This window comes from Rhinoraja longicauda, chromosome 26 (assembly GCF_053455715.1).
Source record: "Rhinoraja longicauda isolate Sanriku21f chromosome 26, sRhiLon1.1, whole genome shotgun sequence".
Lineage (NCBI taxonomy): Eukaryota > Metazoa > Chordata > Chondrichthyes > Rajiformes > Arhynchobatidae > Rhinoraja > Rhinoraja longicauda.
In genome coordinates this window covers 15,677,705-15,691,558 of record NC_135978.1, presented here as the reverse complement: position 1 = coordinate 15,691,558, position 13,854 = coordinate 15,677,705, and the positions used below count along the sequence as shown (strand labels likewise).

At 44.5% G+C, this 13,854-nt stretch overlaps 1 protein-coding gene across 5 annotated transcripts in view; it reads left to right on the top strand.

Annotated features, from left to right (window-relative positions):
- rasa4 (RAS p21 protein activator 4) overlaps positions 1-13,854 on the top strand; it is a 138,347-nt gene that overhangs the window by 35,544 nt on the left and 88,949 nt on the right. For all 5 annotated transcript variants that reach the window (XR_013548958.1, XR_013548957.1, XM_078422692.1 and 2 more), the window contains exon 5: positions 4,260-4,389. Coding sequence is in view for 3 of the 5 variants with exons in the window: in XM_078422692.1 (XP_078278818.1) it covers positions 4,260-4,389 (130 nt within the window). In the remaining 2 variants the exon portion in view is untranslated. The remainder of the gene's footprint in view (positions 1-4,259; positions 4,390-13,854) is intronic.

The window sequence follows — 13,854 nt, the reverse complement described above, 5'->3', positions numbered from 1 at the left end:
ATAAACACAGCAACAACTGCAGAGTACCTATAATTAAAAGGAACATGTATTTACGTCTTAAGGTGTCCCAAAGCATTTTGCAACAAATTGCTTAATTGGAACTGTAATCATTGCTTTAATGTAGAAAACATGACAGCCATTTTGTAATGGCTGGTTTGCCTGCCATTCTTCAGTGTTGCTATGGTTACGGACGGAAAGTGCCCTCCCCCAATTCTTTCGGCCACCAACTTGGACAAAGTGACAGGAGATTACTTCCTAACCTTCCTAACCTTCCCTTTGCATTCCTGGAGGATATAAATTGGCAATGTGTAAAGTCGGATGCTTCAAACCCAATCCTGCTCTTTTCCATCACTTTAGCCCTTATTCTCCGCAGCTCAGTATATTTACTTTGCACATTTGAGCAGGCAAGGAACTGGAGTTGAAATCCCTTGCAAACTTGCTTCTGGTAACTGCATTTTTTCATTGCTCATTACAAGGGCTGGTATCCTGAGATGAAACTTTTGACAGTCAAGTAGGTTTACCAGGACTGCGCTCTGGTGCTCACACGCCACTGGACGAGCTGCTCTATTGCAAGGCAGGAATGCACAGCCCCAACTAGCTCAGCAATGTTGTAAAAGGAAAGACCAGCTTTACCTGCTCTGGGCTGATTTACACCACGAGGTCAGATTCTGAAACCTCTGATACAGTTTAGTGTGCTCGTCGGATGGGAAACAATTACTTCAGGAGATTCGACCGTCTTCAGGCCAACAAAGAAGGAACAACTGAAGCAGTGGACCCTGACGACCAAAATAACAGCTCGCTCATTGCTTCATGGTGCAAGATCCGTGCCTTTATGGTGTGGCAAGGGACTACTTTGATTAGCGGTTCCTTTGGGTATACTCACCTGTTAAACCTGCACCAGAAACCAATGATGGAACTGCAGCCAGTAATCATTGAGGTTATAGCTGGTTTCTCTCACAGGGTGATTGTCCAACAAGCAGTTGTTATTCTGGTAGGGAATATTTTAATTCCCTGGTACATTCCTTTTAGCATTAAATCACTGCCATTATTTCCTTTGATGATTTCAAATGATTGAATACACAAGTGCAAACTCTTACTGAGTCCTTCCTTGGCTCTCTGTTTTGTGCCCATCTCTCTCCTCACCTGAAGAAGGGTCTCGACCCGAAACGTCACCCATTCCTTCTCTCCAGAGATGATACCTGTCCCGCTGAGTAACCCAGCTTTTTGTGTCTATCTACAGTTTAAACCAGCATCTGCAGCTCCTTCTTACACATCTCTTCCTCACCTCCCCTGCCTCTCCAGTTTCCTGATTCTCGGCTAGATTATTGCTGGGACCAATCTTTTCTGATGAAGGGTCCCCACCCGAAAAGTCACCCATTCCTTCTCTCCAGAGATACTGCCTGCCCTGCTGAGTTACTCCAGCGTTTTGTGTCTATCTTTGGTGTAAACCAGCATCTACACAGTTCCTTTCCTACACAATATTTTCTCAATGTGTATTTCATTTGAGAGGATCTCAGTGGTAAACTCCCAGAAGGGAAGTGCTGAGGTTTAGCAGTTCATCATCGTAATGCAGGACAATGAAGTTGTGTGCCTGTGGGAGGCAGGTATACTCTCTCTGCGTTCAATTTCCCATTGGCCAACACAATCAAAGTGGCCATGGAGACAATTTAAATTTCGAGAGGCTGGAAGAAAATGCCTGCTTTTAATTCTGCTTTTCATGCCCTCTGGATAACATGCTGTGATGCCGATTGAGGGGAAATATTAACTTCACACTTGGGAGCTACCTCTGCTCTTCCTGCAGTTGTGCCATGGAATCTTTTATCTGTTCCTGAGTGGCCAGGAAAGACCTCGATTAAATTTCTCATTTGGAAGACCACTTCCCAATGTTTTTACTTTCATCAGTTTGACACTGGATTTTTGGTTATGGATAATGTGTTTAAACGTTTTGAGTGGGGTTTTAAATACACAACCTCCTGATTCAATCACAGTTGAAGGTGGGTGATGGAGCAGCCATTTGGAAGATGCCAGTTACAGGGCAGTTGTCTCATAGCACCTGAGACCCAGGCCAATCCTGTCCTCGGTTGCTGTCTGTGGGTATTTCGCACGTTTTCTTGGTGACTGTGTGGGTTTCCTCCAGGTGCTCCAGTTTCCTCCCGCAAGACATGCGGTTTGGTAGGTTAATTGGTCACAGTAAATTATCCCTGGGTTGTGGAAGGTAGTGCAGGTTTCCCAGCACTCTCGGTTCCACAGCCTTTCTGGATTATCCTTTTTTCTGGACCAACAGACGTCATGCGATAATGAAATGACAATACATCTCTGACTCACTCATGACACCCCTCCCATGTCTCTTAAGCACCATGGAGTGGCAGAACCTTAAACAAAACAAATATGAAATGTAAACTGAATGTGAATGGAATAACCTGCTGACCCATCCCCGGTACGCACCATCTCCACGGCCGTTTAGAGTCTCGGCTTCCGACCCCACTCCCGACACGCAAGGAGCACCCGCAAGCCCTTCTTCACCCACTGAAAGGACACAAAGTGCTGGAGTAATTCAGAAGGTCAGGATCTCTGGAGAACGTGGGACCCTTCCACGGTCTGATTCGGTTGCCTGAGTTACTCCAGCAGTTTGTGTCGTTTCACTTTAAAACTAGGCCCCGATGCCACTGGTCTGCGCCAGCGAGCCCTTCTTCACCGGTTCACACGGTTGTTGTTGTGGCTCACGTTGTAGCCCCTGGTGACAGTGCTTCCTTCCGCTCGCCGACCCCTCCTCCCCCCTCCCATGCCCCCTCCTCCCCCGGTCCCTTTACCCCCTCCCCCCACCCCACCCCACCACACCACACTACCACCACTGCCCCCTCCATCTCCCCCGGAGTCACCGATCTACTCCACCTTGGAAGCAACAGCAGGTGAGAGGGGAGGGAGCGCCATGGTAACCGAGCGTGTTCTGTTGGTGGGGCACTCTGAAGAAAGCACTGTGACAAGGGGCCAGGCGCACTGGGCCAGAGAACATTGTGGCTCCATTATCAGGCAGCTTTTGGACGAGGTTGCATTCAGGGTCGGCCCTAGATTGTGTATCGAATGCCACAGAGAGAGTTAGTCATGGTTACAGTCAAGGTCAGCGAAAATGTCATCAAATCTAATCTGCTGATGCTCCCATGAAACACTCCCTAATCAATCACCACTCAGCAATTTCCATCAGTCACTTACCCCACTGCTCCCATTACTCACCCCCACACTCTCACCCCCACACTCTCACCCCCACCCCCACACTCTCACCCCCACCCCCACACTCTCACCCCCACACTGTCTCATATGCCTGCACTTCACAACTTCCTCGGGCAACCAACTGTACATGCATGGTAACAAATCACCGAGACTATTGCAACATCCTCGGCAACACATCTCCTTCTTTTGTAGAAGGCAGTACATTACCAACGCCAGCAAGGACAGCACGGTGGCGCAGTGGTAGAGTTGCTGCCTTGCAGTGCAAGAGACCTGGGTTTGATCCCGACTAAAGGTGCAGTCTGTACGGAGTTTGTACGTTCTCCCTGTGACCCTGTGGGTTTTCTCTGGGTGTGATTTCCTCCCACATTCCAAAGACGTGCAGGTTGATAGGTTAATTGGCTTCTGTAAATTGTCCGTGGTGTCTTGAACATAACTAGTGTACGGTTGGTTGGTATGGACACGGTGGGCCAAAGGGCCTGTTTCCACGCTCTATCTCTAAAATCTAAGAGTGGACCCATGCCTATATTGACCTCGAGACTTGGAACGGAAAGAGTTGGCATTCATTGGTGTGGGCAGCCACACAACCTGTGGGCAGCAGTGGTACAGAAGGCAACTCTTCTGATTTACAAGTTGTAACTGTTGCAAGGGCACTTCACACTTGTTGCCTCCATTCTAGTGTCCGCTTCCTCTGATCCTCTGAGGTAAGGCAGCACCCTCTCTCTCTGTACCTCTCCCACCCAAGTCTTTGTACCAACTTCAAAGTTGTTGAGTCTCATTGCATGTAACTCATTTTCACCTAGGCCACAGCTAACAATGACCGGTCTCCTTTATCATTGTGACTTTTTTGCATATCTTTTCATTCATTTGTTCTATATCTCTTGTTTCCCTTTCCCCTGACTCTCCGTCTAAAGATGGGTCTCGATCCGAAACGTTACCTATTCCTTTCCTCCAGAGATGCTGGTCTGACCCGTCGAGTTGCTCCAGCTTTTTGTGACCATCATCCCTCTAAAGCAGTTCTCTTTCCTGTCTAGGTGTGGACAGTTGGATGTCCTTGAGTGAAATTGATCCAGACGAGGAGGTCCAAGGGGAGATCCATCTTCGGATCGAAATTTGCAGTAATGGGTCGACGTCAAAGCTGCGCTGTCATGTGTTTGAAGCAAGGTAGGTGGAGGAAGGAATAAAGGAAATGTCTGTGGCACAACTCATTGAGCTCTTATGCAGTGGGAAAATACATTTGCATCGTCTCTGAGACAGTGTCAGTCAGCAGGGCTTCCCTAGGGCCATTTGAAGTACTGGTGCATAAAAGCTTTGAAGTGCAGGAGGGAGTCAGCAGCTGTGTGTTAAAGAGCAAAGGCAGCTCTCAGTTAAAGTAATGGGGAGTGCCTCTGTGTGCATTCTTTTTCTGCGTGTTGTATGTTTGTCTGTTGTATGTGTATTTGAATCTTGTGTGTGGGTTCTGTGCATACATTTGTTTGCGATGTATACGTTTACCATATGTATTGTGTAAGATGTAGGTAATGTGTTTGGTGTGAGTTTAGCATCATTTTTGTCTGTGTAGATCTGTTGTGTTTATGTAAGTGAGTGCGAATGTGTTTGGTTGTGTGTTTCTGTGTGTGTGTGAGACTGTTTGCGTCTCTGTGAAAGTGTGTGAGAAGAAACTGCAGATACTGGTTTACACCGAAGATAGACTCAGAATGCTGGAGTAACTCAGCGGGACAGGAGGCATCTCCGGAGAGAAAGAATGGGTGATGTTTTGGGTCGAGACCCTTCGTCAGACTGAGGGGCTGTGAAAATGTGTGTGCTCTCATGTGAGTTTTCTGAACGAAAGACCCAATGGTTGGAGGCTTTCATTCTGCGGCTCCAGCAATATGGGATGTGAAGGTGATTTTATTTAGACGTTGGCTTCATTGTATTGGATTGAATCAACCCTCCAAATTCCCAAAGTATTCACGGCACAATTGTCAGTGTGGGAACTCAGAGGTCAGAGGGTGTAAACTCCACATATACAGCACCCATGGTAGGCATTGAATCTGGCTGCTGGAACTGTGATGTAGCCACACTAACTGCAGTTGGTTGCTTGGTTGGCTTAGTTTATTGTCATGTGTACAGTGAAAACCTTTTGTACCGTGCAAACCAGTCAGCGGAAAGACAATAAATACGATTACACTCGGGCCGTCCACAGTGTACAAATACATGATAATGGGGATAACGTTTCATGCAAGGTAAATTCCAGTAAAGTCCAATTAAAGATAGTCTGAGGGTCTCCAATGGAAGATAGACTCAAAATGCTGGAGTAACTCAGCAGGACAGGCAGCATCTCTGGATAGAAGGAATGGGTGATGTCACCCATTCCTTCTATCCAGAGATGCTGCCAGTCCCGCTGAGTTACTCCAGCATTTTGAGTCCATGTTTGGTATAAACCAGCATCTGCAGTTCCTTCCTACACATTCGGTCTCCAATGGGTCTAACCATGACTCTATGAAAAGCATGAAGCGACTTTTTTAATAATGGAAATGCGGTGAAGCATCAAAAGTCAACGCTGAGCTGGAATAGTAAGATATCCTGTCACTTAAAACAATCGGAGTGATGGATGTTGCAACGCTGTGCACTGTTCACATGGTACATATAATACTGCCGCAATTCAACGGATTTGGAATAAAAGCAGAGTGATTGACGTGAAAGGTGTCTTTTTCTTGTTGTGTATACATTGAAAAGGAGAAGGTTCAGAAGTTAGTGATTGCTGATCTTTTAGAACTCCAAATGAATTAAATGGTGTAGACCGTGACAATCGGCTTCATCTTGGCCAGCACCACAGCGAAAGAGGAAATTGCCGGCGCGTGAAAGGATTAGAATTTAGAATGAATCTCCAAAATGTAATACCTCTGTGAAAAAATAGTCAGTCCATGGAACAGGTGGTGCACAGTAGCACTGTTGCTCACAGCACCAGAGACCAGGGTTCGATCCTGACTGCGGATGCTGTCTTTGCGGAGTTTGTCACACTCCGTGACCTTGAGGGTTTTCTCCGGGTGTTCCAGTTTCTTCCCATTTTCCAAAGACGTGCAGGTTTGGAGGTTAATTGGCTTCTGTGAATTGCCCCCAGTGTGCAGGAAGTGAAAATGGTGTAACATGGAACTAGTGTGCAGGTGGAATAACAGTCGGCGTGGACTTGGTGGACCGAGTGACCTGTTTCCAGGCTGTATCTCTAAACTAAACTAAACCAGTCTAAAGAAGGGTCTCGACCCATAACGTCACCCATTCCTTCTCTCCAGAGACGCCGCCTGTCCTGCTGAGTTACTCCAGCATTTTGTGTCGTCACTAAACTTTAAACTAACCTCAGAGTCACTTGGAAAAATGTTCAATGCAAATAGCCTTGAATTATTCTTGCAATTTACTTAAGGGCCTGTCCCACTTAGGCGATTTTAAGGCGACTGCCGGTGACTAGGATGTCGCTGAGCGTTCGCCGGGGGTGTCGTGGGTATGATCGTGAGGAGTCTTCAATGAATCATAGCGGATCTCGGCGTGTCGCGGAAAAAATTCCAGATAGAAATTTCTTGGCGACAGCTGGCTTGTCACCAGGTATCGTAGCTTATTGCGGGCGCTGTCGCATGCTGTCCCCAGGTTTGCTAGGTTGTCGCAGATGCTTTTAGAAGGACGTAATATTAAATTAAGAAAAGGCATTTGAAGATACCAGAAGATAGTTTTGTTTAACCAATTTATTTACCGTCAGGACATTTGACAGGTAGATTGGAGACGACAGTTTGACGGTCAGGTAAGCGTGGGAATTTTGCGATGTTTCCAAAGATGGTGTAATCTCTTAGCCAGGTGCTAGTTTCACAAAAAAAGTAACTTGTATTGACCTGACTCGGCATTGTCGTGGTCATTGTCGTAGGGTAAAAGAAAATGTCGGCGATCTGCTACGACGTTGACAGTCGCCGGCAGTCGCCTTAAAAATCACGTAACTGGGACAGGCCCTTTAGATTCCTGCAGAAAAATTATATATATTGGGAAGCAGTATCTGTCCGTGGGTGCGGGGGGAGGAGAGGGGAAGTTTTGTTGCCTCCATCACAGTGAGGGGGTGTTTGGAGTCACTGTGATGGATGTTTGTGTTGGGGTCGTGTGTCCTGTGTTCTTTTCTTTTTTTGCTGTGACTGCTGAAATTTCGCTCGGTGTTGTGCCGAGTGACAATAAAGTTTTGTTATGTTATGTTATGTATTTTACACATGACATGACATGTGTCTCAAGTTAAAAAGCAAAGGATGACTTGAGAAACATATGTCCTGATTTTTTTCAACCATTAGGGTTTTTTTCCTTACGTCTAAACCTGCTCTACAGTAACTGGGGTGCTTTAGGGTAATGTGGATAATTGTATATTCCACTAGATTTTTATTCCTCAATTGTTATCACCTATTTCAAAATAAATATCTATCAGATTAATAGTTGTTATAATCTGACTATAATTGATATGGGATCGCTTTGCCCAAGCAATTCTTAGAATTTTAAAACTCAGAATGTGAATTCACTTGATTCAAAATTCGATTTTAAATTGTTGGAGGATCCATTCAGTCTTGTTGCCATCTCATGGACTTTATCTTCCATATCTGGTTAGCCCTGGTCCAGCGGGTTTGGCAACACCACAGGAGAACATGGGTAAATGATGTTTCGGGTCAGGACCTTTCTTCAGATTGATGATAGGGGTGGGGGGGGGGGGGGGAAGGCCAATCGATTTGAAGTGAGATAATTTAGATTAAAAGATGCTGTATGAGGAAGAGAAAGATGAAGTATGAGAGAGACAGAGGTTAGATGGGACAATAAGAATAAGGAGTTTGAAGCAAGAGCATTCTGTACTGGTTAACTTTAGTTGTCCATTGCACTGAGAACAAAATATCAATGACTGACAATGTCCTAATTTGCTCATATTGAGTGCTGAGCAAAGGTTTTTCATTTTTTCCTAATGTAACATTTACCATTTTAAAAAGGGCCAGGTTCAGTTGCAGTGTTGGAAAGTCTCAGAATATTATTGGTGCCGGCTCTGATTTGTTCTGAACCTTTTCATGCCTCTAGTTTCCCTCCCCTCTGACACACTCAGTCTGAGGAAGGGGCTCGACCTCAAAAAACGTCATCTATTCCTTTTCTGCAGAGAAGCTGCCTGACCCGCTGAGTTACTCCAGCATTTTGTGTCTATCTTCGGTGTAAACCGGCATCTGCAGTTCCTTCGTACACATATACATCGCTCTCGAAGGCTCTGAATACACGCTGACATGATTGAGTGTGTGAGCGTTTGATGCTGTCATTGTGCCCCAGAGCTGGATTATCAGTTTTGTCAACGCAATGTCAGGAGAACCGATGTAATAAGGAAAAGCTTCTTCTGGCGGCAGATGGTAAAACAGATGTGGTTCTCAGCAGTTGTCATGGTAGTGGCGGAGATCATAATGTGTTTGTTCTTGACTCTGTTAGAGAGAGGTAAACCCTTTGTAATTTATTGAGCATTTTGTTTCTCACGAGCCTTTTAAACTACCACCCTTTGAGTTGTGGCATAATTGTCTGTTATTGTAAGTTAAGAAATTATCTTGTTCAAGTTGCAACAAGCCCTGTGTGGTGAGTGGGATGGGGTTAATTTATCCCTCGGAACATTACTTAACTGCTGCGTCAAAAAGTTCAGCCTTGTAGTCTTTTCAAACAAGTGGATCCCCACTGTTTAGCTTGCCATCATTCACTTAATCATATTGATATGAGAGACACACGAAGTTCCCAGAATGACGCTGAGCATTAGAGTCACATCAGTCATGAACATTGATTGTGGCCGTATGTGGTTCTTCACATGATCTTGTTGTAGAGGATGAAAAGGATGAATCACTTGGACATAAAGTAATTTACTGCTCATCAGAAATGTCAGCAGTGACTTGAGACTGAAAAGGCCAGGTCTTTATTGCTGGTTCTCCTCTACTACAAGCACTACAGATGGCTTTTAGTTCAATCATCCATAAGGACATCACTGATGCCTGGGGAGAGGGAATGAACATTAATCCAAGAAAGTGGTATGGAACCATACACCATAACAGTATTGGAAATTTAGAAATGGGAAAAGTGCAAGAAATAGAAAAGAGATATGTGCCAGACGCAGGTAAATGGGACTAACAGATGGAGCACCTTTGTTGGTGTAGATATGTTCGGCTGAAGGTTTTGTTTCCATGCTGTATGACTTCATGACTCTTTGGGAAACTGTTTACATAGCAAGTTTTGTTTCCTTCTTTGGACGTGTCTAATGTGTTCTGACTTGGGTCAACTAATCACTTGGACGTCTCATTGAAGAGATGGTTGTACCATTTTGTATTAAACTATACCTTGCTGAGGATACTGGGGAGGATTTGTCGCTGTATCGAGCATCTACAATACCCATTGATTTTTATTAAGATTTGTGAAAGTTTCCATTATTTCAGGTGGTGCAGAGAGAAAGAAAGAGAGAGAGAGAGAGAGAGAGTGTCCACAACTAATGGACTACCTGTCACAGAAGAACTCAACAAGTCCACCCAGGTCCTGTGCTCCTTGCAAAGATCACAAGCTCAATGGTTTTAAGGTCATAAGTAATAGGAGCAGAATTAGGTCATTCAGCCCATCAAGTCTGTTCTGCCATTCAATCATGTCTGATCTCACCCTCCTAACCCCATTCTCCTGCCTTCTTCCCATAACCCCTGCCACACGAACTAATCAAGAATCTATCTCTGCCTTAAAAATATCCATTGACTTGTCCTCCACAGTCTTCTGTGGCAAAGAATTCCACAGATTTACCACCCTCTGACTAAAGAAATTCCTCCTCATCTCCTTCCTAAGGAGGGTTTTGCATCTGACGTACATCCTCCGAAGATGAAAGTAAGCCAAAATCTTTTCTAATTCCCTGAGGTAGTTACTGGGAAACAGCAGACTGTTTCCTGAGTCTACACCTTATATCTTGCAAAAATCCATTCATCCCTTTACCCACTTTCCCCTCCACAGCTGACAGGACGCAACTGGGCCGAGATTTGAACTCATGAGAAGGATATTTGGAAGGAAACCTTTTCATGTTGCTTCTCGTGCGACTTCCACCGTAAAGTCAGAAAGTGTGGAGAAGTCTTTTTGTGGGGTGGCACAGTTTGCTGCCAGAAACAATGTACGCACAGAAGGAATACAGATCCAGGATTGAGATGTGTTGTCATGTTTCTCTGATAAATGCAATTCGGCTTAATTTGCCTGAAATAAAAACCTAACTGGATAACGGATGGAGTTATTTTCCTAATATTGCCATCTTAATTCTCATGTCCCTCTCCCTTCCCCTGATATTTAATCTGAAGGATCTGTTGCATATTCTGCCTTTATTGCAATATGCACAATTAAATCTCTCATCAGTTTGGCCGAAGGCACTCAGCTTCTGTTTGGAAATACTTTCCTTGTGGTGCACCACTGATCCAGCAGTTCTGTGTCAACCGGAACGCTAAAGTAAATGGGAAATATTGGCTGCAAACTCCGTGAAGCACGCGATCCCGAATGCATTATTGAAATCCTCTCTGATCTCTCACGGATTGTGGGCTGTCTGGAGCTAATTACAAAGCCTGTAATGGACGGACTGTAGCTGGTCGGACCACAGGCCAGTGCAAGATTTCAAATGTTAATAAGCGTTGTTAATTCATACACCTCCCAGTTTGGCAGGCCATGTGCTACAGGCAATTTAAATTAATTGGAAAGGAAATGAAAACAAGAGAAGACTTTGATAACTCAAATTCTCTGGCAGCAACAGAGCAGAGAGTACAAAAGGGGGAAAAAAATGCATCTCATGACTGATCCACACAACAAACAGGCACCGTTTCCAATGTTCTGTTGTGCATAAAGTAATTGCATAAATCATGAGATCATGTGATAGGAGAAGAATTAGGCCATTCGGCCCATCAAGTCCACTCCGCCATTCAATCATGGCTGATCTATCTCTTCCTCCTAACCCCATTCTCCTGCCTTCCCCCCATAATCCCTGACACCTGTACAAATCAAGAATATATCTATCCCTGCCTTAAATATATCCACTGACTTGGCCTCCACAGCCTTCTGTGGCAAATAATTCCACAGATTCACCACCCTCTGACTAAATACATTTCTCCTCATCTCCTTCCTAAAAAAACGTCCTTTAATTCTGAGGCTATGACCTCTGGTCCTGGACTCATCCACTGGTGGAAATATCCTCTCCACATCCACTGTATCCAAGCCAATCAACAAAGTTGTTGTAGTGGATAATTTTAACTTCCTCAATAACTACCTGGGCTCCCTTAGTGCCAGGGGCTTCGAAGGGGGCAACATTTGTGAGGCGCGTCCAGGACAGTTTCTGAACAAATTTGACTAATTTATCAATCTAAGTCCTTGGCACTATGTTGCCGCAAATCTTTATTTGGAAAGTTAAAATCTCTTACTATAAGAACCCTATTAGTTCTGCAACTATTAACCTCTTGGCATATTTGTTCCTCTCATTCCCATTGACTATTTGAAAACCTATAGTACAATATAGTTCAATGATTACTTATCAATGAAGACCAATTAACGTTCATGCTCTCAGCAGCTTCTCATGTACATATGGCAGTTTCCCATTGAAGTTACACTTAAATATTTGATTCTGTTACCTCATACTAAGTAGTAAATTCAATAAGTTCTCTCTTAATTCTGAGTGACAATTGATGTCATTCATTTCCTTTATTAACTAGCAGTTTCCTGCTTGACAATCTTATAGGTGCTTAATTGGAACAGAAAAAAACATACAGAGTGCTGGAGTAACTCAGCAGGTCAGGCAGCATCTCTGGAGGACATGGATAGGTGATGTTTCAGGTTGAGACCCTTCTTCAGTCTGAAGAAGGGTTTCGGCACAAAACATCATTTATCCATGTTCTCCAGAGATGCTGTCTGACCTATTTAATTATTCCAGCACCATGCGTGCATTAATCAGCATCTGCAGTTCCTAGATTCTACAGGGACATGGTTGAAATTGGCTCGTGACACTAGTTTCACTGGAGATACCTTATCTTAAGGCTTATATGAATACTTCAACATTTTGTCCTCTCGGGAAGGTCTTTGAGGTTCAGTCCAGCCAAACATTTGAAACAACTGGTGGTTTCTGAGACGTCAAGGCTTTGCAATATTCTAAAGCTTTTGGTTGATTTAAGATTACTTGTCTACCTTCACGCTAAGATCTGCTTGGCAGTTTGATAATAGATTAAACCCCACAGTTCAACAAAATGTCAATATGCAGCATTAAAGATGTACATGTAATTTTAAGGTTTGTATAAACATACCATGGCTGTTATTTAAGAGTTCAGTGCAGCAGGAGAGCAGCTCTAGACAACTTGTGTAAATGTCAGTGAGTTTTCCCTAATAGCTAATTGTTGGGATATTCAGAAGGCTGCCCTACACTGACTCCTTCCTCTAATCCAGCCTTGTGATTAGACATAGAAACATAGAAAATAGTTGCAGGAGTAGGCCATTCGGCCCTTTGAGCCAGCACCGCCATTCAATATGATCATGTCTGATCATCCAAAATCAGTAACCCGTTCCTGCTTTCTCCCCATATTCCTTGATTCTGTTAGCCTGAAGAGCTATATCGAACTCTCTCCTGAATACATCGTTGAATACATTAGTTCCTCAGCCCAGTTAATGACCAAAGCAACTAAATCACCAGGCTCTACACAAAATGCTGGAGTAACTCAGCAGGACAGGCAGCATCTCTAGAGAGAAGGAATGGGTGACGTTTCGGGTCGAGACTCTTCTTCAGGCTTCGTTTCAGGTCAAGACCCTTCTTCAGACCACCAGGCTCTCGTCCTGTGGCAAGTCTGTGGTGTGAACCTCAACACAACCAAAGGGGAAATAGATTATGTCCATCCAGTGCTTTTTTCTTGTGTTGGTATTGCCAGTGTGGTGAACCGAGCACCTCTAAAAGTTAAAAACAAGATTTTCAAATTTCAAAAAGATGACTCAAGTTTAAAAAAAGAAAACATTAATTAGATTAGTGGTCAAGGCCTTGAATAGCTTAAGCGAGTTAGCCGGTTATAGAACAACCATCTGCCACAGATACTTGTCCCGCCCTCTCCTGGCCATTTTTGTGTCCCGGGGTCGTCTCCTACAGCCGACCTAGAAGGCACTGGAAGCATTACCCTGGTTCACCCTCGTACCGGGCCACTCCTAGTGCCCAACATCTCCAGCTCCCTCCCGATTACACCGTTACCAGTCCCGCCGACCGACGAGCCTTCGAGCAGGCACTGTGTAGAAGTCCCAAAAGCTGTTGAAGGTGTACAATTAATTAATACATTAAACCAAGCTGCCCGTTGGTATTTGTAATTTAACATATTCATTTTCCATACTGAAAATACAGTAGACACAAAAAGCTGGAATAACTCAGTGGGACAGGCAGCATCTCTGGAGAGAAGGAATGGGTGACGTTTCTGAAGAAGGGTCTCGACCCGAAACGTCACCCATTCCTCTCTTCAGAGATGCTGCCTGTCCCGCTGAGTTACTCCAGCTGTTTGGTCAGATCAATGTTGAGGAGGTCACATTGTGAGCACTGAATGCAATAGACCATGTTGGAAAAGGTGCAAGTGAACCTCTGCCTCACCTGGAAGACAG